We start from the raw sequence: 23,178 nt of genomic DNA, 5'->3' as shown, positions 1-23,178 counted from the left end.
ATGAAGTACTGTCGATATACGGTACGATAACTTGCACACGTATCAATAACGTGCTTGCTGGTAGATGTGTACTATGCGGAGATTAGAAGGTGGCTAGCTGGTCTGACTGGTAACAGTACAATCTACTACACTATACAATAGAATTCAACAGATAATATACATTATAATCTAGAACTCTATAGTGTAATCAAGGAGATTATACTGTTACCAATCAGACCTATTAATCAACTCCTCACCTCTGCACGTGGTGTACTAGGTAGAAGTGGACAGTCCTGATCAGACACGAATTCAATTTCTCTTTGTTTCCAATTTTTTCTCTCAACAGCTTAAATCTCTCGACGGCTCAAAAATGGCGAATACAAGTACTCTATTAAACTATTCCTAGATACTGGAATAACAATAACTCCCCTTAATTTTGTCCACTTTAAAGAAAGCGAGTGTCAACAGCTACGATATCTCCGGCGGTAATTAAAGCGATATCACCGCGATATTGCCTCGCTCGTCGAGACGAGCTGTTCTCAAACGTACTAGGGGGGCAAAAAAAGGGGACCACAGAAAAAGGTACGCGTACGTCGGTTTATTGGCCAGCCGCCTATAAGGAAGAGAACGGAGGGAGGGAGGGAGGATGGTCGAACGAGAGAACGATCGATCGATCCGACAACAGGGATTCTACTGTTTGCAGAGGAAACAACGCGGAGGAATTGACTAATAATAGGAGACCGTTGGCCTAATCTACCCCCAGTCGACGCCATAATGCACTTAACCGACAGGATATTTTCGGACGTCGACTATTTTCGGGCCGATTGACGAGGGACGATGATGGATCGAGCCCCCGATGGCCACGTGATTAACGTTCCCCGTCGGAAATTCAAGCTTCCGTCCGAAAATCGGCCATCACCTGCTACGCCGTGGAAAAGCTCGGGAAATTGCCGTCGATGTCCCCGGGAATAACATATCAAGGAAATCTGCGGGATATCGAACCATGGCTGAAATTATCGAACTCTCCAGTTTCCTCCTTGTACTATTCGGATATGGATTTTACTTTGGCTTATTGGTTATCAGTAAACTGCGAATTTCGTTAAATAATCTATGTACGTAGTTATATTCACGCAAGTTTTACGCTCGGTTTTGCGCGCACTAGTTTTACACGCAGTGTGCCGTTCGCAGTAGAAGTGAACAGCCATGGTCAGACGCGATGTGAAGTACACGTTATTCTACTTCAATTGGTCGCGTATTATTTTTTACTACTACTTTTCTGTTTTTATCGAAGAAACTCGTCGTAAAGAAACGTTCAACCCAAGGAATTGTACGTCCGCATGATACGTTCTCTCTAAATAATCACACACGACTGTTTTCGAAATCATGCCGCGCAAAATATTCTGCCAGCGATATTAATAAGTTACCCGCCGTACTTCACACGTCTCGCGTCCGAGAAAACTACATGCTCGAAATTTTGAATTCATGTCGGGGACAGACATCCCTCGTAACGTCCAGAATAAATTTCATTTCCTCTTGGACGATGCCGCTCGAATTTCCATAATTCCATAAACAACGAGTGTGTCATTTCAGGACGCCGCCGCGATACCTTCGGGGAACTACCCTATTAGGCGCAGTATTTATTGCAATCATTGCAAAAAGGGACAGAGGAAAATGGGAGAACGTATCCCCTTGGAGAACATCCTCCCTCCCCGTAAATATTCAACTATGTTTTTTTTTTTTTGCAGCTTTGCAGCGGAGATGACGTGATTGGAAAGGGTTTTCTTTTGTAAAACCCTTTCGTTTCCAGATCGTGAGATGTATCTACGAATCGCGACAGAACGTTGCGCGAAATTTTAATCAATGGAAGCTTTCCGGTATGTATAAAGTAGGATTCAGTTTGTAATGCAGGAGCTGGATTACGCTTTAACCTACTGCAAAATTAAATGTTAAAGTAAAGATGAACGATCGTACGGGTCGTAATTAATAACAATTTGAAGGAGATGGATTCAAAGAAGAGTGGCAAGACATTTTCTTCTTACTTTGAATTAATTTGAATTTTTTATTTTCCTCGCGTGTTTCAACTTATTCGCGATTCAATAATAGAAGTAAGAAATGAAAATATATTTTCGAACTTCAACCAGCACAGTATCAGAGTTCTCTTTCGTTCGTTGAATTACCAAAGAAGAAACAACTGGCGTGAACTGTCCCCCAACGAAAACGCAAACTATTTAAATTGCGGCAAAAATAGCCGGTAGTTATTAAATTACGATGTTCGACCGCGCAACGAGGACAAAATACCGATGAGAACGTAAAAGGTATTGCGTTCTCGAAACTCTCGAACACTCGACCAGCCAGGCCACTTTTGTTATTTGTATTTGCAAATGCATACTGCGTCGCAGCAAACTACCTGCTACGCGAGTTTACTTTTCCCTGGGCTGTTCCCTCCGTAACCGAGTTCGAACAGCGCCAACAGCATTCTTGCAACACTCGAGTTGTTTCACTTTTTACTTACAAGCTGCCAAATCCTGGAGCTGTTGGAATTCCGCTGGTGAGAGTTTCTCCCACTGAAAGGCCATCCTTAATTCTGGTCTCTGTCTCCCACAGGACGAACGCCCGGTCGTTGAATATCGAAGACCGTCACCTGTAGATGAAAAGATATCGCTGGATTAGGGAAAGCTCTTTCAATCCTGCTCTCTCGGAAAACACGCATGCGAACGATTGGCCTCGACAGAGGTGACTTTCGGACTGATTTCATGAAAATTGTTTAACTTTCGTATCTCTAGTATTACACTGACTACCAAACTAATACTCTTGAAAATTTCTACTGTGATTAAATATTGTTTACAGATTAGTGAAAACTACATAATCAAACATTTATTGCGGTATTTATTGTTGCAATACAAAACGTAAGGTACGGGATTGGTCGTGTATGTAAAACGGTCGACTGTGGATCCAAGGATCGTGGGTTGAATCTCCGTCCTTTATTTTTCCGTTTTAGGCTCCTACATAAATTTCATTTCTTTGCGATTGATTGCCAAAAAGAGAACTTATCCTGAACAAATTTGTCCACGTTTTTAGCAGCCATATCGGAAGCCCAGATTTGAAAAATCCTAACACTAGTCACGGTGCACGACGATTTTCCGTTATTCGATTTCAACTGCGTCACGACCGCCTAATCTGTACACAAAGCGAATCCAATAATAAGCTTAATCGAGGAAAGCGGCGGAACGTGGCCGTTTTAATTCTAATGGACGTTCATACGTGATCTCTCGATAGGGAACGGCTCCATCGGATGGCAATTCCACGGAATAGTGTATAATTCACAATGCAGGAAATGCGAAAGTGGATACGCATCGATAGGCTGATACAATTACGCGTTTGACCAGTCTGACTCTATTCCCTGAAACGCTGCTTTGAGTAGAGTGGACACTTTTAGAACTGTGCTAAGTATGCGGATGTTTATGCTGTTATGGCAAATGTAATTATGGAGAAATCCATAAGAACGTGTACAAATGATAAAACATTTTCATTCAACTTTCAGTTCTTTTCCTGTGTTTAAAAAAAAACATTAATTTGCATCAACATCCGCAGTATACGTACGAGACTGATCTCCAACTATAATAAAACAACAAGATGTTCTACTTAAACTACGATTATAAATATAAAAAACACAGAATTAATATCAACGGATAATAATTTCTAGATAGAGACATCGAGGATGTCTCCAAAAGATTTGCGGACAGTCCAGCGTGGATGGTTAAAAAGTGGCGACGTGTCAAATTCCCCGAATCCCTTTGTTTCATCTCTGAAGGGACTCCAGCTCTGGTTTAATCGCGAGGCCCTCCCAACTCGACGGAATTTACCGCCAATTTACGACGGGCTCTCTTCTCTGTGCAATTTCCAGTCCGATTGATTAATTGAACTCGATTGTTCGTTCGGGCTCGTGACACGGCGAAATATTGACGCTGAAAATCGAGTCGACGACTTTGCAATCGCACCACCGTTTGGCGCTTCATTGTTGCGGTAATGCGCTTGTCACGCCTCCGTCGACAATTTAATTCAAAAACGAAGATTTAGTAAGTCTCGTGCAAATCGATGCCTCGGCTGCTCTTAACCTCATTAGGAACGAATTGTTTTGCTTTGTTAAAAAAAGAAAATTGAAAGTGAGGACGCGAGAACTATATGAAAATTCCATGAAAAGAAAATAATTTGACGGGTGCCTGTATGGACTAAGCAATTTATTTCATACTGTTCAATTGATTAAACTAATAGGTTAATATTGACCTATAGAAACTCTCAGTCTAGCAAGAATATCACGTTATAGCCGAGCCGGGAAATTTTTTAATCGATATATCAAAGGGCCGCGCGATAACGCGTCCTCTTCGACCTGCGGAAACTTTTCAACTTTTTCATTTCGCTTCCTGGGAATCGGAGTAATTCCAGAAAGTTTTTTCTACCGAATGCTAATGCCATCTGACACCATTTTCAACGAATATCCGGATGAACTTTCTGCTGGCACCGTATTATCATACGATAATTCAGTCTTTCCATCGGCGAGGTGGATTCCTTGTTCAATGTTGATACGAAACTTTGCCGAATTAATTGATATAATTTCCTCCAACTAAAACTCACCGACTCGTGTATGTTCTAGATAATTATAGAAACGTTAGTAACTAATTATGTTCCTGTTACGTGGATTACGTCCTGTACGACAGTAACGGAGAGAACGTTTCTAATAAATTCCTGTACGTAATCTTCCAAACGATGCGTCACCCGACTAAAAGTGTCGTGTACAGAGCAATTAACATATACTACAATGTTATTATTCAAGTCGCGAACTCGCTAAGCAAGGAAACGATTGTTGCAGAGAAAGTCATACGTATGTTTCAGACTTCCCCACGGTATGCCAATTTAACTTCTCGTTTTGCGGAACTTCGGCTAATTAGAAAACTAAATAGATCCAAAATGGAAAGATAAATGACCGCGCCGTAGAAACAATTACTTTACACAAATAAACGCACCCGCGGAGAGTTCAATTTAATTAGTGTTTCTTTTAATGGGGCTTCGTTCCTTCGCAGAAAGTGTACTAATTATTCGGGGGCTGCATACAGCCAGGCATTACCTCAATTATTTAAATTAGCGGGGCTAAGTGCTGCATAAGCGTGCTAACACCGATATGAGTCTGTGCGTTAGTGTACGTTCGCGTTGCTACTGTTTTCTTCGAGGGATCTTCCTGCAATTAAAGAGACGATCTTCTTTTCTGAATTTAAAAATAGATTCTTTCAAGCTCTTTAAAGTAAGTCCACCAAATCACATTAAACAAATTTTAAACTACAAAGTTGAATACCAAATTTAAACAGGTATTCTTTTAACAGATTTTTGTTACATTCTTGATGCTCAAGGCCTTAAGCATTAATTTTTAAATTAATTCGAAAGTGGTAAAAAGAATGTTTCTTTTTACTACTCAGAGTAAACTAGAGGTTTCTGAAAAGTAATGTCAATTAGATTTAGTGCAGAGCTTATTACGGACGCAAACATAAATTCATGTTTATTTAAAATTATGCGAAGGTAATAGCCACGATAGTTGGAGATAATTACAGAATCCAAACGCAATAGTGTATATCGTTAAATTTAATTTATGCACTAATTCATGCTAAATTAAATCGAATAATATTCACCTCGCTATTCGGATCCTGCGCTTTGGCTTTAATTACTCTATTATATCCACGTGACTTTACATTGTCGAACACGGGGTAACGAAACTAACAATTCGACAATTCAGTGTTCAATTCATTCCCGAATAAACGCTAGGTATATTCCGGGAAAAAATACCTTCCTACGCAAATTACATTTTTTTTCCTACTCGACGTCAGGGGTTAATTACGTTTCATAATAAGCTTCGATAAAAAACAAAGTTGCGAGCGCAAAAACAAGGCAGTGTCTTACAGCGAAAAAATGTCCCCTAATAGCTTGCAGTTAATCCAGCTAATGAAGTCACGATTGCGCGTAAGAGGTCACTTTGCATGCGGCGGGACACTAAAGACAATTATCGATCCATGCATTCGTGTCTTCGCTGCGTCATAGATCCCTATCAGAGGGATCCACGCAAATTAGTTTTCACGGGATTGCGATAAATTCTTTTTTCCTCCTCCGCGTAAGAATATCCAGTCCCTCCTCGATTAGCCGGATGATTTGCGAGGCAAGAACCGAAATGAGTCAGCTCTTCCGCGAAGTTTCAGATGCCAGAGACCCGCTGCACGGGTTTTGCCTCGCAAACTGGAACTAATTGTACGTCACACCCGGAAATTACAACGAGACTCGAACGTGTAGCATTAAAAACGAACGCGCCGGTTTCTCAACGCGTCCTCGCGATATCGTTGATCTTCGTCGTTCGTAGCCACTCGGACGGTTGAAGGGGGCCACGCGCTCTGTGTTGTAGGTAATGGCCGTTAATAAACTGCTATTAGTTGGATTAACGAAGATACGATAGCACCTAAGGCATCGTTACGCGGAGCAGTGGCAGAGTAATCTGTTTCCTGCTCGATAACAATGATGCACTGTGCCCTGTTATGGCGTCGAGGGCAATCGGTTGACTTCCGTATACCATATCGTGGAATCAAGATAAATAAAAGCATGATTGGACGCCGTAGGCGGTGAATACTTCTTCGAACCCTACTTACGAGGACAAAATCGCTATAGCTGGAGATTGTTTAAGAATTAATCCTTTGATCTCTTGAGGGATAGTGACACGTATGTATACGTTTGCTTTTATGACAAAATTACCAATAGTTATGGACACGATTGTTTTTAGAGTTAACAAAATATACAATGTTGAAGCAAGACAGCATGTTTGTACGTTAAAATCGATTTACACATAAGAAAGAATTGCTTTTGTTTGTGTCTATTGGGGTAGAGCAAAAAGAAACTGCAAAGTAGGCGAACGTCAAGTAGAATAGGACAGACATAGACAGACCAACAGTGGAGCTTCTTCCTATTTAACTTGAATATCAATTAAATCATTAATAATGCCCTCTTACACCTATCAAATAATAAAAAAAAAAAATTTAGGTTAAACAGTTTGACAGTAGTCAATGACGAAACCGAAAGGTAGGAGTATATTAAGTAGAATAGGACAGGCTACGACAGACCACTGATCGTGTCCAAGACTGTTTATTCTTTTACTTCAGCTGCCTCCCATTCGACTTAAATATCATTTAAATCACGAACGTGTAAATAATCCAAAAATAATTTCATCTTATAAGGCTCTTTTGAAATACGACTGAGGGACGATTAAAAGTTGTGTGGTTTCCCTTAATAAATAAATGGTACGTTTACTTCAATTAAATTCTACGCCTAGGACAACCCCAAAATTTCTCTCAATAATTCACGCAACTCTAAGCTAAACAGCCTAACCTACGAACTGCGGGAAGCGCGCTAAGTAGAATAAGACGGACTTGGTCAGACGCCCAGCGTTCAGGGCAGAGTAGGGAAACAATAAGACACTTGCTCGCATGTCCACGACGTCGAGCGTCCTCGTTAAATCGCGATTGATGGAAATTGCACGCGGAGCCAAAGTGTGCCTCTGTCCAAACAGGAATCGGAGCGAATCGTGGGGTCCATTGTGGATTTTCGATTATCCGGCCAATTATCGACTCGGTCCACGCGAGCATCGAGGGATTAATTAAAGATGCACGCGTGTATGTGTGTGCGTGTCCTTTTTTTTTGTTTATTTTCAATCGAGCCTTGGTTGTTTCCCTCATTCCATCCCGAGGTTGGTCGCGTTAAATAATGACGGCATCAATCGCCAGAGAATTATCGAGGAAGCCATTTCTCTTCTCTTCGTCGAAGATGGGAAGTTGTTTACGTGGCGGGAAATAAATTAGGTTTAATCAGGGTCGATGGCTTTCGCGCAGCCACGATGAGAAAAAAAAGACAGGAATAAATAGAATTCTATTCTGGAAGATGATTAATTGAAGGGGAAATTTGAAGGTAAGTAATATTTACAGTAATAAACGTAGTATAGAAATATGTAGGGTGTAAAATGATCTAATTACGATCTGTCCCGCGACGAGTCGCTGTTGTTAATAAACCGTTAACAGAAGGAAGCTCAGTGACGAGGGATAATTCTAAAGTTTAAAGAGAACTTTTGCCGTTCACGGAAGAGGTGACAATGCTCATTTAAATGCAAAAGTCAAAATGAAAGGAGCAAGTGCCAGCGCGATCCGCCGAACGAAATTAAAGTTTCCTCGACTACAGAAAGTCGTTTACGAACCTTTTCTTAGTATTCCTCGATCGCGCGTCGACTTCAAACAGCGTCCCATTGAAAGAAGTCGCAGAGGAAAGGGAGCCGGAAGACGTTAACGAGAACCATTATGTCCTGCTCACGGAAAAATGAATGTCCGAGTTGTGTCGAGTCGAACAATATTAAACTAATTTCTCGAATCATAATGCAGCGATCAGTTTTTGCTTGAATACATACGTTTCAAGACTGACTTTAACGTCTTTCATTTCTGAAAGGAGATGATATATTGCCGTATATAATAATTATTTAAAATAATTATTCACATCTTACATGTGTGAGAGCACGTAGTCAAATGAATATGACGATTTATAATGATTAACAAATTATATTCCTTTAACTAAAACGAGTTCTTTACTCACCATCCACCCTAAGTATATTAATTTTTCGAAGTGGGACAAATTGAACTATTATTTTATTAGTCTCCATCCCCTACTTCAAAATAAGATAGTAATACCACATCAATCCATTTTACAAGAAAATTTTGAAAATTTATATACTCGATCCAAAATTAATGGAATTGCTTGTCCATACTATTCGAGTGATTTTGTCAAACAACAAATAACGGTACAGAAATTCGATGTTTCCAGAATGGAAATATCCCAATAGAAAATTTAAGGAGCCTACGAACTTCAAGTAGGATCTCGAGCATCCCCCGTCCAATCCTCTCATCTCCCAAAGTAATCCAAACATACATAGAGCACAATACTCATCTCACGAGATCTTTACGTCGTCGAGTACGCAAACTCGAGTCACAAAGTGATCCTCGGCGTGGATATCCTCGCGGCGAAATGCCTCGATAATAAAATACTCGGAGGACAAATCGAAGCGATAACCTCCAGCCTCGGGGATAAGGCTTTCAGCATCCAGTCGATCGCGGAAGCAAGGTACGAAAGCGGCTAACTTTCCAGCGATATTCGAGTATCGGGGAGCGAGACACAATCCACGCGTGTAGTGGTGCGCTCGTGATCAGATCGAATGGCTCTGAATATATATAAAGTCGGATTCGAGTCGTCTCGAACATTATTCGATACCGGGCAACCATGGAATTTTTAACGAGTCCTCGATGGTCTGCATAAATAAATAATTGTCTATTAAATATGTAGAATCAGAGTTTATAGATTTTTCGAAACAGAGAATAAAAAATCACCATCATATTTCTTGAAAATGCATTTCATCCAATTCAATTTGGAGTGAAAATTTGCCTGACTCGTGGGATTTGTACATTTCTTTATAGAGTGAATAATTCTGTCTGTTCTTGAGGAATTCGTAAGAAATTTGAGAACATATGAGAAATGCACAGAATGTATATCGATTTTCTATTATTTCTATCATTTTCACGTATATATATATTCTTTTCATTCAAGGCTGGTATATTATTTAACTTGTCGTTACAAAGTTCCTCTATCGATACAACGCATGCTCTTTTCATCGTGTTTCGATACAATACGAAGAGGTTCAGTTACTTGAACCTTATTCATTCATTCAACAAAAAATAAACATCATTGGCTCAGTTTTTCATGAAACGTAGTCCCTTAAGTGCTCGTCGGGCCTGCGCCTAGATCCCGGCCTGGATGCCAAGGAGGAAGAGCAAATATCGAGATAAGAGCTCGGGGAAAAAATACGGGAAAAAAAATAATGATACGACGACGCCAGGATAGGGGACGAGGAGAAAGGCGGAGCGAGGGAACTTAATAAATTATGGATATACGAAACGCGACATCCGCGTGACAGTCTTATCTTTGCACGTCCTGGGAGGGGCGGAAATCAAGTGAAATGATAGAGCACGAACCGGGACAAACGGGGTTGCAGAGCAACAGAACGCGAAAAGCAACAAACGAAGGACATCGAAGGGCGTGGGTGGTGCAAACAGAGATAGAATTAACGAAAGGGGGAAAAAAAGCAGCGGTAGGATAGACAGAAGGGATAAATGAGAGTGGAAAAAAAGGCGGGGGAACGAGGCAGAGCGGTAGCAAGGGTAGCCAGCATTTAATTAAAAACGAAGGGCGTATGCTCCTCGCGGAACTCCGCTGGACCGAAGAGTGCACGAGAACCAATGGAATTTATTTGCCACCCGTGAAAGCTCCGATGGACGTACGCGTTGGCGGACAAATTTCACTGGAACACTCCAAGCAGCTAAAGCAGAGGAGCGCAGTTGTTCAAACGTGCACGAGAGGCCAGCTATAATGGGACGGAACGAAAACATCCCCTGAAAGGGATGAAAAGAATTGCACGCGAAATTCTAAACGGTATTTTCCGCGTAATGAAAGCGATTATCCGAGTCGATACGGCAGAAATATGGATGGAATTAAGTGTGGAATAAATATGGACTTGGGGACGGAGACGTAATTATTTGGTTTCAATTAACGGTGGTGGAGTAATATTTGATTTTTTAGCCACTATGGCTGAAATTATAGCAGTTCTATATTTTAGGAATTTTGTTATTAATGGTTGGATAGTCATCTTCCAACAGGATTTAAATCCACTGTGGCGATTTTTTTTTTTAATTTTTCTTTTTTCATAATGTACAAAAGTGATAGGTCTAAAAACAAACCGAGAATTTTTCTGAAATTCTAAATGGTTAATGTTTAAAAAAGTTAATTTCTGTTACGCTGGTAATTGAACGTAACAAAACGATGAATTCATTATTTTTACTCAAGCTACAGTTACTAGTAGATAATTCCGTATGAAACACGAGGAGCCTCTATTCCCCAATTTATACGATCAAAAGATACCCGATTCGTCGCTGATTTATCAGTACGAACGAGCAACGCTGCGAACCGTATCTAAAGTCGTCGCAAAGGAATGGTAGTTACATAACGTTTCCTCGTTATCTCGAAACGCTCATTCCCATCGGCGGTAACAAGAAAACCTCGTCGCAGCATCTCGCGCCCTCCGCGTGACGGCGAAATCTTTTTAGCGTAGCTGACTACTACGGAAGTCTCGTTATGTATCTAGGCGGCAAGATCAAAGGGAGCACCAGCTGAAAGTAAGGACGTTTAAGAGAGATCTGTTGCGGGGCAAAGGATGCTTTTCCAGTGGGAGGACAAGGATGCCAGGAAGGAATCAATACGTACTAACCGTCTGGAACGCGTTTCGACTGGCATCTCGGCGTGACGGAATCAAGGACTCGATTTTACATGCGATCCCTGCCTTTTGCCCGTCAAAGATATGCCTGGAAATCACCCCTAGACGTAATTAAGCCTCTGCGACCACCAGCGACTTTGATGTCGCTACGGTTGGCGATCGAATAATTAGTTGCTGCGTATATTCGATAATTAGTTGCTCGTGATAGGAGTAGATACAGTTGGAGTTATACAATAATACGTTGTCACCCATATATAGGTGACAGTGACTTTCACTGAAGAATTGTAAAAATTAATTCTGAAAGTCAAATATCAAAATAAATTTCGAACCAAGTTCGTAAATTTCGACGAAGTTACAAAACTTTGGATGACGCTTTGAGCAGAGTATATCCAAAGTAAATATATTTCTACGCAATGACATGCCTCAAATACTCCTCCCCGAAGTCTGCATGCGTCGTTTGCTTCCACTGCAGTGAAACTTTACGATATTATGTTTGCACACCGTTCGGGACAATGGGAAGGTAACATAATAAAAATGCTATTCGAACCATTCCACTTTAAGCTTTGATTAACTCGTCAGAAAGTATGTTAGTCTTTGATGTTCCATTGCTCCTGCTAAATAATGGACCATCGAATTAACCTACTTTGCGGTGATTTAGTATTCATTAGAAAGAACATTAACCACCGACGTTGCGTTATTCTTGGATTGATCCAATTCTCGATCGAGGTATAGCGGATTTAAACCGAAACGAGATACTTTTCCCAATCGTATCTGAATTTCCCTAGATATCCTTCAACGTATTTTTAAAAATAATACAAAATTCATCGACTTTTATCTCTATTATGCGTGCAAAATAACATCCATCTGGGATAGTGTTAATATAATTTTTTGACCGAAAAAAAAAGAACAGATTCCTTGCGTTTTCAATATCGTCTGTTTATTCGAGTTCCACTCGACCACGGAAACATTTCCGACTTTATGAAACATAGAAGCCAGTTTTTGCGAAAATAAATCGTAAAGAACGCGTTTCGTCGTAGTAAAATGTTTCAAAATAATTTCCTATCTTCGTGGCGTGTCCGTCGCATTCCGCGTAATTTCCTGCGAGACGAATAACAGGCAGAAATTTTCTAGTTTAATACAAAAAATGGACGAGCCGAATTCCCTTCGTTTAATTACAGTCCTATCACCCCGTCGCCTTCGCATACGTAGTCCAGCGAAGATTATGCCATTTTTCCCGCCTTTGTTCCATTCATTTCGCGTTCCACTCGTTTCCCATGACGCTTTCCTCTGGCACGAACACGGTCACACGTACGCCCTCCTCTGCTAAAGCTATTTAACGTGTTAAGGGCCTTGGGAACTTGAAAATTTTAAGTGAGACCGCGCAATTTTCATTTTTACGTTTCGACTGTTCAATTTTAAAGCATTTTTTAAAGGCCTACGAATACGACAAGTGAATATACTAAATTGTTTCTGTGATGAAAATGTGTTATTCGATTCATAAATTCTGATATGATGTAATTGCAAGCAGTATGAAAGTTAAACAATCGAGCTTGGCAGTCATCAGTGGCTCATTGGTCAACAGGAGCAAACGTACCGAACCGCATGCAGCGCCTAACGTGTTAATTTTCATTCTCTGGATATTTACCTTTTCTTGTACACACGTAACAGCGTGGATGACGTATGACATGCAAATAAACGCGTATAATATAACGCTGGTGGATTCGAGTTTACCGGAGTGTCCATTTTTTAAGGACCCGTCATGTTTCTCAAACGTCTGACGCGTTAGAGTATGAATCGATTCTAATTTATGGTTGTCGCGGAAGACCTTCAAACGTTCCTGAATATATACGAATAAATTATGAAAACCGACCATAGCCTATTTTAAACAAAACTTACTTTTCATCCAAGAACATTTATCCTAAAATAAACAATCTGAAATTAGTGAGAATACAAATGAAGAGTTTCCCAAGTAGAGCTTCAGAATTGTCTATTTTTAATTTCAAAATATGTTTGTTAATGCAATATTTTGAAATTTAAAAGTCGACGTATCCCATACCGCTCGAGTCATTTTAAGAGAACAAAATCTTAAAGCTCCTGTTACAAGTCTTCCACCTTCGCGGAGATTCAAGGCCCTAGCGCTTTCCTTTAACCTTTTCCGACTGGCCTCGATCACGCATTTGTTGGATGCCAGCGACGTTCGACGTACAGCATCTCATCAAAATTTTTGGAACGCTCGCCACGCCGTCCGGAAGCGTCAATTTTCTCGGCCTGAGAGAGGCCAGCGGAATTATCAATTTTCCTTTCGGGAATCGTTGCCAAGAGACGCCTTAACGCGTACCGAAACGTCTTTTCGCATTCGAGACGGTGCTGTACAGGTTAATAAAAAAAGAAACCCATTTAAGAAGAATATTTACGATCCTATTCGTCTCTGTGATTCGATTTAACCATGAAATTCGTTGTCACCTCGCGAGAACATAATATTAAGAGACTGGAGAGCAGTTACTACAGCTAGTCCTTAGTTACATCCCGCGTTTGTCTATTAAATTAACGACAAAAAATATCTGACTAGCAAGTTATAGTATTGAAAAACAATGCAGTATATAGCGTAATTAATTTCAAAATATTTGGTGAAGACGTACACTTGTCTCGTTGAACCAAAAAAAATCTTTCTCTCCCAGTGCCTTATTGAATTGAATTTGCAATTAAAAAGTAAGACGATAGGACGCTTGCAAAAAATAAATTTTATATTTCGAAAGTGTAAAGACCTCGTCGCTGCCGTTTGACGTTCAATAAGAACGACGAATCCCGTAGATCCCGTGAGAAATAGTGGATCACGTGCCCGCGAACTCCATTTTTCGAGCTTATTGCCAGTCGACGCAGCTCGAAAGGCGAATCAGCGTCGACAAATTTACGATCCCCCAGTCGTGAAACGAACCTACTAGGTGTATCTTTACCTTCACCGTGAACAAATGTAACAATTGTTTTCAAATATTCACGGAGAGTCTACATCATACAACAACCACATATCTAAACTCCTCGAGACAATTCAAAGTGGACATCGATAAACGCAAGGGAAATAATAAGTTGTCTCAAAAGTTTCTTTCGTTTTATTAATAAGAAATACATACACAATATTTTATGTTTAATATTACATTATTGAATTGTGTACGATTCATTTTGCTCCATTACTGTTACAACATCAACATCTAAGAAATTAGATTGTCTATTTATATAAACATTATCGCTCAAAATAATTGAGTACAGATTACGAAAGAAACTTTTGAGACAACCTAATATCTCATTTTTCACTAAACCTATCTCTCTTCTATTCACTTTCTTGTTTCTGTACCCTTCAATATCATTTTATTTTTTATTGTCCAAATTTCTCACCAGACCTATCTCTCTTTCTTTACTTTCTGGTTCCTGCATCCCTCCATATCATTTTATTTAGTTTTCCGTTGTTGTCTTGTTTCCGTACCCTTAAATATAATTTTATTTTTTATTGTCCAAATTTCTCACCAGACCTATCTCTCTTTCTTTACTTTCTGGTTCCTGCATCCCTCCATATCATTTTATTTAGTTTTCTGCTTTTCAAGAAAACAGTGCTAAATCAAACTTCCCTCTTCGACGCGAACAGCCTTTCAATGGAAACAAGGATATTCTATGTATCTCCCATCGAAGGAGACCCTCTGTGCACCTGGCTGAAACGGATTTGGTGGTTCTGCGATCACGAGGAAGGACATGGCCCGATGTGGGTCGATCGAGGTCAGAAAGGGATTCCCCGATGCGTACGACAGTCTGATCCACAGAATTCTGTGGACTGTGTACAGTGGAGTTTCGATAATCCGCGGTAAGCGGGGTCGAGGCTCGAACTATCGGCAGCAGGGATTAACCGAAATGAGAGACATCAACTATTTCATCCCTGAATATTCTTGATGCTGGATAACGATATGTGCAAAGTGCACGGGGAAAATATTTCACAATTAAAAAGAAGAACGCGAAGAATGCAGAAGTGTGTTAAAAGTGTTCAAAGGAATTTCTTAGCGTATGTTTTTATGTAGAACTGGAGTATCACTTGAAATTCATAAATTATCGAGCATTCTGAGGTTGATCTTTAACATTTGTGCAGCTCCTGATCGGTCGACGTAGTAGTTCTGGTTATTAAACTCGGCGATATTGATCTAGGACAAACTGTAACGAGAAGGATATTAATTTTTCCTTTTAAAAGAACTCTTTTTAGAACTCACGTAAAACTGTGAATTTCGTGAGATATTTCAAGAAATTGCAAGCTAAATCCCCCAGGACCAGCGCCTCAGTTTGTTCTGCTCGAGTTATCTTGCAGTTTCTTGAAATGTTTGAAGAAATTCACAGCACTGCGCAGATTCTAAAAAGACTTCTTTTAAAAGCAAAAATTAGAATTACAAATTACACAGCGTCAAGTTTTATTTCAACAGAGTTCAGACACTTGTAGAAACGTTACTTGATCACGCGAAATTCTAATTATTCTAAAATAATTTCCTAAAAGAGGATCTGTGCTAGGTCTGAGTTAAGTCTAGATTCGTAGAACGAGTTCTTTTGTAAATTCCAATACCAACGTTTTCTTTGAAATTCAGATCCGAATTCGAATAAACTAGGTAAATATTTCTGACCTACGCAAGCTACCGAAATTGGTTGTCACGCGATGTACCATTGCCCAGGAGAAATTTCAGATAACAGTCCTTAGAGGCTAGATGCGTTCACGCGATAGAAATCTTCTGATAAGATTTAACGCACGATAGAAATCTTCTGATAAGATTTCTATCGTGCGTTAAATTTACATTGGATATTTCCAGGTATTGGATGTCTCAATGGGAGATAACGTCCTTTGAACAAACGATCCCCTGTATACATATTTAGCAATGTGCATACGCTAGAGCACGGCGCACTAAGTATCTTGATCGCGTTACGATTGAAAGGTATATGAAAATTCAGTACTAACAGGCAAAGTTGTGATGAGGTATTAAATGACAGTGGCATACAATGCTACGCCAAAATATTATACAATATATCTGTAAGATCTTGCAATCGTTAATTAGACTACTAGAGGTTTAATTCGACGGTAAGTAATAAGAAGACTCGCGATACTGTAAAATTATATTAATTATAGTAAATAGAAAAATACGTGTCCTATGCTTGAACTTAATAAATCTATTTGGTTTCATTTTTTTCCTTGCGCACTGTGCAGTTGATTTCAAGATAATACGACAATTTACTCGTGTCGTTTACGATATTTGTTCTTCTCTATGACTTCGTAAACTTCGTATATTCGCTAATCTTACAGTTCTCGTAAATTCGGCGTGGTTATTCGTTCTAAAATTCTAGCTGAATATGCAACAGAGACGATTCTTCACTTCTACTGTCTTGTTTACACGGTCCATGCCTCGAAGTGTCTTATTTATCTACTTAATTTACTCCTCTTTAACCTGTCCTCGCATACTGCGACATGCTGTAATCGCTAGAATCTATCTAAATCTTTCTATGCAACCTTCTCTGTACACGAGGATTAAACATAAGAGAACATTAAATTTAAAAGTAACAACGATATGCTTAAATTTAGTTCACGTTGGAATTTTTATGTCTGTTGTGCTGGAAAAAAAAATATATTAAGAACATAAGAAATTTATCGTAAAAGAATACTTTCACAACACACTGTACATTTATTCCCGCGAAACGCGTTATCAAATTCTCGTTTAACGGGAGTCAGAATCGCGGACGTCGCGTCGATCGATGTATCGCATATTTCCCCGTCAGAACTGAACGGAAGATATTGCCCAGATTCGCATCGCCCGATTCGTTCGTCCGCGCGAATGGTCCCTGAAGTTTCAATTTTTGAGAACGGGAAATCTCGACAGGCCGAAATTGAGAAAAAAAATGCGAGCACGACGGTGGAGGAATGGATAGAGGGCGGAATACGAAAGATGAACGACGATTTTCGAAGCTCCAAATTTTATAAATTATTCTCCCGTTCCTATATTAATTATAAAGTAACAGACTTTAACGTACAATTTCAATTTTTTTTTCTTTATTAAGCTATAGAACCCTCTACGGGGTTATTAGCAATATTACATGAAAATATACACTTACATACTGTATAAAGAAGTTTACATTTAATTCTGACATTTAAGGATATATATTGTAAGAGTCTGAACGAAAAATAAGGCACGGTGATTCGAACCCACGATCCCCGGATCCACAGTCGACCGCTTTACCTACGCGACCAATCCCGTAGCCTACGTTTCGTGTTCTTATTTGACTCCTTACTGTTGGGTATGGGAGGCGCGGACACTACAATATCGTGTTTTTTAAGAAATTTGAAAATTATTAACAAAGGTTGTATACATGGTCTACATAGGAGGGCATCTATCGTATAAGGAGGGCGTAAATCGAGCTGACAAAGTTTTTGTACCATGTCATTTCTTTCATTGACAAATAGCGGACACTGCCATATAACGTGATTTAGATTTTGCTCCAGATAGCCACACTGACATTTTAGATCACCAATAGTCTTCATTTGGAAAAGGGAGGCAACCAGATGGTAATGAACACAATTTCAATTTATTACTGAAAAGAAGAAGCCTCGTAACGATAAATTTTAATTTCGACTCGAAGACAAATAAACCCCGTCGAAAATTTTGTATTTCGAAAGCTGGACCTCCCTCGACCGAGAGATTCGGACGGAAGAGAGGTTCGAGAACCATATTTTAAAATCCGACGTGGAGATAAATCGCGGCGCGAGTTTTTAAACGAATCTCAGCGATTGACGTTCACGTGCGAGAACTTACAGAAGCGACGGGTGCAACTTTGCGAAAAGGAAATCTCCCGAAGTAGTTTTGCGTCATAGATTGTCGATCGGAAATTTCCGTTTCGATAGATCCAAAAATATTTCGCCCCAGTCTATTTACCCTCAATTTACTGTTTTACGTCGATCGTTGCTCACGTGCGTAAGTAACCCCACGGTACCCTACTGTGTGTAATCGACGACGGCAAGTCTGCCTCGAATATTACCATTGTTTACGCGCTGTTGTATCGCCCACGTGGATGAACGCGAACCGTTGTTGTGCGCCAATCGAACGTTGGCCGCTTGATATTCGATATTCTCTAACGAGATTTCGTTTGGGCTACTCTATCGATACTGGCTAACAAATCAACACTCGATTCTGACGTTCCTCGAAATATTCCCGATGTATTACAACAGTGTAAACAAGCGAATTGTGTTAAACAATGATATCGATGCGGTACCGTGAATTTATTGTACGTTTTGATGTAATCATTCCTTGCGCTTCCACAGGAGAGAAGTAAATTGTCTAAAATCTAAAGAAGATCAAATCTAGTAAGAAGTTTGACCCCTTAACCTACGATTTAAACTCCAACAGCGTGGGACCAAAATGTGACCACGACGTGTGACCGCGAGATGTCTCGCACGTGGTTGTAGCTTAAGGGGTTAATGTTAATTAGCATTACTGGGGGTGCCTGACTCAGGGACATATTTTATCTCTAAAGAAGCCTAACGGAAATATTATGGAATAGTGTCATACAAAGTGTCATCTTCGGATGTAAAGAAAAATTGTACAATTTATAACGGAATAAAAATTAAAATAGAATCTACAGTATTTTTATAAGAATGCATATAAAACTGATTTGTAATATACCTAGTAAACATGCATACTCCGAACAAATGAAATTATTCGAATGAAACTGAGTAGTTGAAATGAATTCGATGGTTGTCTTTTGCTCAGCTTTTGTATCGATGCAAGAAATTAGCGATTTCGTAAATAATCAGTTTTAATAAATGAGAGCGACGGGACGTGTGGCTCGCGCATCTAAAATAGTATCCAAGAACTTGCGCTCGGTAAAGGCCATCATACGGAAATTCAAGCTATTTTCACGTGGCGAAAATACGCGGGAAGGACGCGAAAGAAAATCCACGCGACTCTAGGCGTGCTTGTTGCGTAGACTTCATGATCTCTATTTAAAAAATTCAAAGGATTACCGGTACAAGAATTACCTCTAATAAGTTGTACAATTCTTCGTTTCGTTGTGAGTATCCTGCTCTATATTATAATTTACATTATTAATAGATTGCAGATGCTCGTGCTAATTCAGTCAATTATTTTAACACACAGATAGAGAGCAGAGAAATAAATCAAGTATGTTTTTTCTTCTAAATGTCCTAATGTGTATAATATTTTATATACTTATACATTTCCTTGTATATTTTTGTGTACATGTGTCATAAATGCATGATAATCACAAATATGTGATGCATGTTTAATATATTTTACAATTAATACAATGAAGTTATTATTATTACGTCTGCCATGTGTTTATTATATTAATTTATACCACGAACGCATAAAATTCGGAGTGTAAACATAATATTCTTACTATAGAAATACGCCACGGAAAAATCAGTTAAAAAATTTCGTTCTTCGGTAAACATAACCGAAGTTATGTAGCAGGGAATCTCACCGAATTCTATCGATTTCTATTTGTGGGACACTCCAATATCAACAGCGTATTCGGCTCCAATATAAACTCTCGGAAAATTGCAGATACGCGTAGACAGTGTGCTCAACGTGACAAAAAATCAGCGGGCAGTGTCCGAACGCGTGCAACAATCAATGATATTGTAGTCGAAGCAAAATCAATTGACCACCACTCTATTTGTTGTATCTTCGGGGAAAACTGCAAATACGCTCTCTGTCGCTGAGAATAGAGAGGCAAACCTGCGTGACGTCTGGTTGTTTATGCAACGTGGCAAACTTGGATGACGCGATTAGTTTATGTGAGTATCTTGACCAATAGCGATAAATACAAGAGTGATAAATACAAGAGTGATAAATACAGAAGTTGCGGTTGCATTGAGGTGTTGGGAGGAAAAAAATACCAAAAGGAGACAGAAATACTGGCACGTTGACGTTTCGAAAGAAACGGAGGAGCCTGTGAACAGATTTAGGGATTCTGAAGTGTGCTCGTGTATGTTACATGTATGAGTTATGGTGTCTAGATTTCTAGATGATCTACTACACGGAGCTATAAAGATTGCTCCTGAGTGATGTTCACGGTGAGAGAGAAATCCGTCTTTTCGGTCGTAAAATAAGTTCTCGTGATAGTAATGCTATTAATCATGAGTTTGTGTGATGTGAAATCTCGACCAATAGCAAAGTAACATTTCACAACAATTTTCAACATCTGATCTAAATTATTGAAAGCACTTTTAGCATTTCACTGATTAATCATTGATTAAAATACGTTTTAATTAAATTCCTTTTTAGGAATCCACGTAATTATTATGTTCACTGTCGTTTTGAAAGCGGGTATGGTCGAGGATCTCGAGATCACTTGAATGGTGTACCTTGCAATAGTATTATTCTGATTGATATTAGTCTCAGTAACGCAGCTGAATTATTACATGAACATATTTGTCTAGCTATAAATAGATACGTTCCAAAATATCCTTCGATACGCTATGAATATCTCAAGAGATTCTCAACTCGACTGGCCAGGTTAGTAGAGGCGTGCTCATAGGGGTTTTAAACAAACAGATTCGTTGCTAAACATTTTCGAAAACAATGTATAATCGAGAGTCTAATCTGACGCTTTCTAACAACTTGCATGTGGTTCCACGTCCGGTAGACCTGACATGTTTAACCTGGTGGTTGGTTTCCTGTAACCTTATCTCTTCCTCTTCAGAACCTGATTCACAAGTGGATGCTATTGTCACTAATTTTAGGAAAGTTTCGAATGTGGTTTGACTGCAATTAATTCCTAAAGAAGCACTATCTACATAAATCCTGTAGACATTTTTCACTTTAAAACACTACTCCAGAAAAAGGCTGATATTTTGAACAAAAATCCACTTTGGGAAGAACCAAAAGTATTTTTCTTTTCTCCGTACTCTGTATTTTTCAAGCAGCATGGTACCGAATGATTCGAGCGGGAAGATCAACTGCGATTAATTCCCAAACAATCGCTTCGAAGCGTCGTCTTTTAATCCCAAGATGAAGGAGGCAGAAGAATGCTCCCACGGTCGAGTAGCTGAAAATTATCGCCACGTTACGCAATACGTAATTAATAGGGGCACATAAAGGTGCCTATTCCGCCGACCCAGAAACGCTATAATTCGCTGCGAATTTATCGTTCGGCCGGCTCCCGCGATTTCGCGCTTCGGCGCGCGTGGGTGAGAATAATTCGTAAATACACCCGCGCACTGACATTTTCATAAATTCCCTTTGCATGCGAGCAACGCCCCAGCCGGATTTCGCGAAAAACTCGGAAAATGAATAATGCTGTAAATTCAGTTGATCGACGATTGCCCCGCTACACGGAGTCCCGTTACGCAATTGCGTGGAATTTAGTTTCCCATTCCCATACCGTTACAAGTGTCCAGTGTTACTCTGTAACGATACACGAAGTGGATTACGCTAGAATCTTGACTGTGTTAAAGGGTTCACTAGCATGCTCCCTTCACAGGAATTGCTACCACAGGACTATACTACATAGAATCTTGGCTGGTGTCGATGAAATTATTAGGGATTCCGAGAAAAGATGATTTTTCGTAACAGTAACAGAATAGGAAGTGATATAAACATAGCAAATATGGAATGACAAATAAAATTCATAAAGGACAATGTCGAAAAAAATTGAGAAACACGGCTGCAACCATTTTCAACGCAGATGAGAGCGATGCAAGCGTCTTCGTTCAGCTGTCCGAGTTTTCGATACGATCGCAACGTTCCGTACGTGTCTTAGCGCACGACTCTTGTGTCTTTTATTGCTCACCGTGTTCGAGGAGGATCCTACGCGAACGACGACAAAAAAAAGTTCTCGCGATTCGAAGAGGGTGTCGGTCGTACTGGACCCGTGGGAGCCGTGAGAACGCAAACGTCGAAGTCGAACGCGCGGTTGTTTAGTGTTTGGCGAACGTCCAGCAACAATATACAGCACCGTAGGAGGTATTTTTAGTAACCTCCAGGCTAATCCGATGCAATGCATCATTGGGTTAGTTAGAAGATTCACTCGGTTCGAGTAACTGACAAGGGAGCGACTTAATCTGGCCACCCCTCCAATTTTAACCTACTTTTGCATGGTTACGTCGTAGGTCTCCGTCTTAAAAGGTTAAGTGTAAGGGTTCGACGATTTTAGAAATAACTGAGGCCTTTTCAAGAATGGCTCTTGGTTTTATACACGGCTATAAGTAGAAGGATGTTTGGATGGAAATCTATGAGAGTGTGCACAAATAGGTATCGAGTTGCAGAGTACGATTGAAGATTGTAGATGTTTGGAGGATTCTATGGGGTATTGCGGACCTAGAAGGAAAGAAACACTTAAATATCGCTTCCTACGACTTCAACAAACGTTTAGAAGATAAATCACACCTTTCTCTCAAGTTTCACTTCTTCTCCCCACGTCTATGACGATATGATTTTACACAAAAGTCTGCAGACCAGTCACAATCTTCTAAAACTCCACTGTTTACGATAGTAGTTTTATTTTTTTTAAATACCTATGGTATAATGCAGTTGAACTACACTCGCGTGGCTACTCGTTCACCTATTCGTCAATTAGAAGTCACTTAGAAATTGGAGTACCTTAAAAATACCAGTGACATTCTGAAAAATCGACGAAGCCCTCGTAGCGTTAACCTCTGCTCCGAAACAATTCCAATTTAGTTATTTGAAAGTCACAATACTCGAGAGAATTTCGGTAACCATTGTTGCAGAAACTCTGGCCAGACTTCTCTCATCGATATTACAATGGACCTCGCTGGCTAT

General features: G+C 39.8%; 1 protein-coding gene across 3 annotated transcripts in view; it reads right to left on the bottom strand.

Annotated features, from left to right (window-relative positions):
• Positions 1 to 23,178, bottom strand: part of LOC128891452 (diacylglycerol kinase 1) — a 136,981-nt gene that overhangs the window by 90,560 nt on the left and 23,243 nt on the right. For all 3 annotated transcript variants that reach the window (XR_008460831.1, XM_054150941.1, XM_054150942.1), the window contains exon 2: positions 2,492 to 2,620. Coding sequence is in view for 2 of the 3 variants with exons in the window: in XM_054150941.1 (XP_054006916.1) it covers positions 2,492 to 2,555 (64 nt within the window). In the remaining variant the exon portion in view is untranslated. The remainder of the gene's footprint in view (positions 1 to 2,491; positions 2,621 to 23,178) is intronic.

The sequence above is a fragment of the Hylaeus anthracinus genome, unplaced genomic scaffold (assembly GCF_026225885.1).
Source record: "Hylaeus anthracinus isolate JK02 unplaced genomic scaffold, UHH_iyHylAnth1.0_haploid 12001, whole genome shotgun sequence".
NCBI classification, from domain to species: Eukaryota; Metazoa; Arthropoda; class Insecta; order Hymenoptera; family Colletidae; genus Hylaeus; species Hylaeus anthracinus.
The sequence above is the reverse complement of the archived record's forward strand: the minus strand, read 5'-3'. Positions and strand labels throughout refer to the sequence as shown.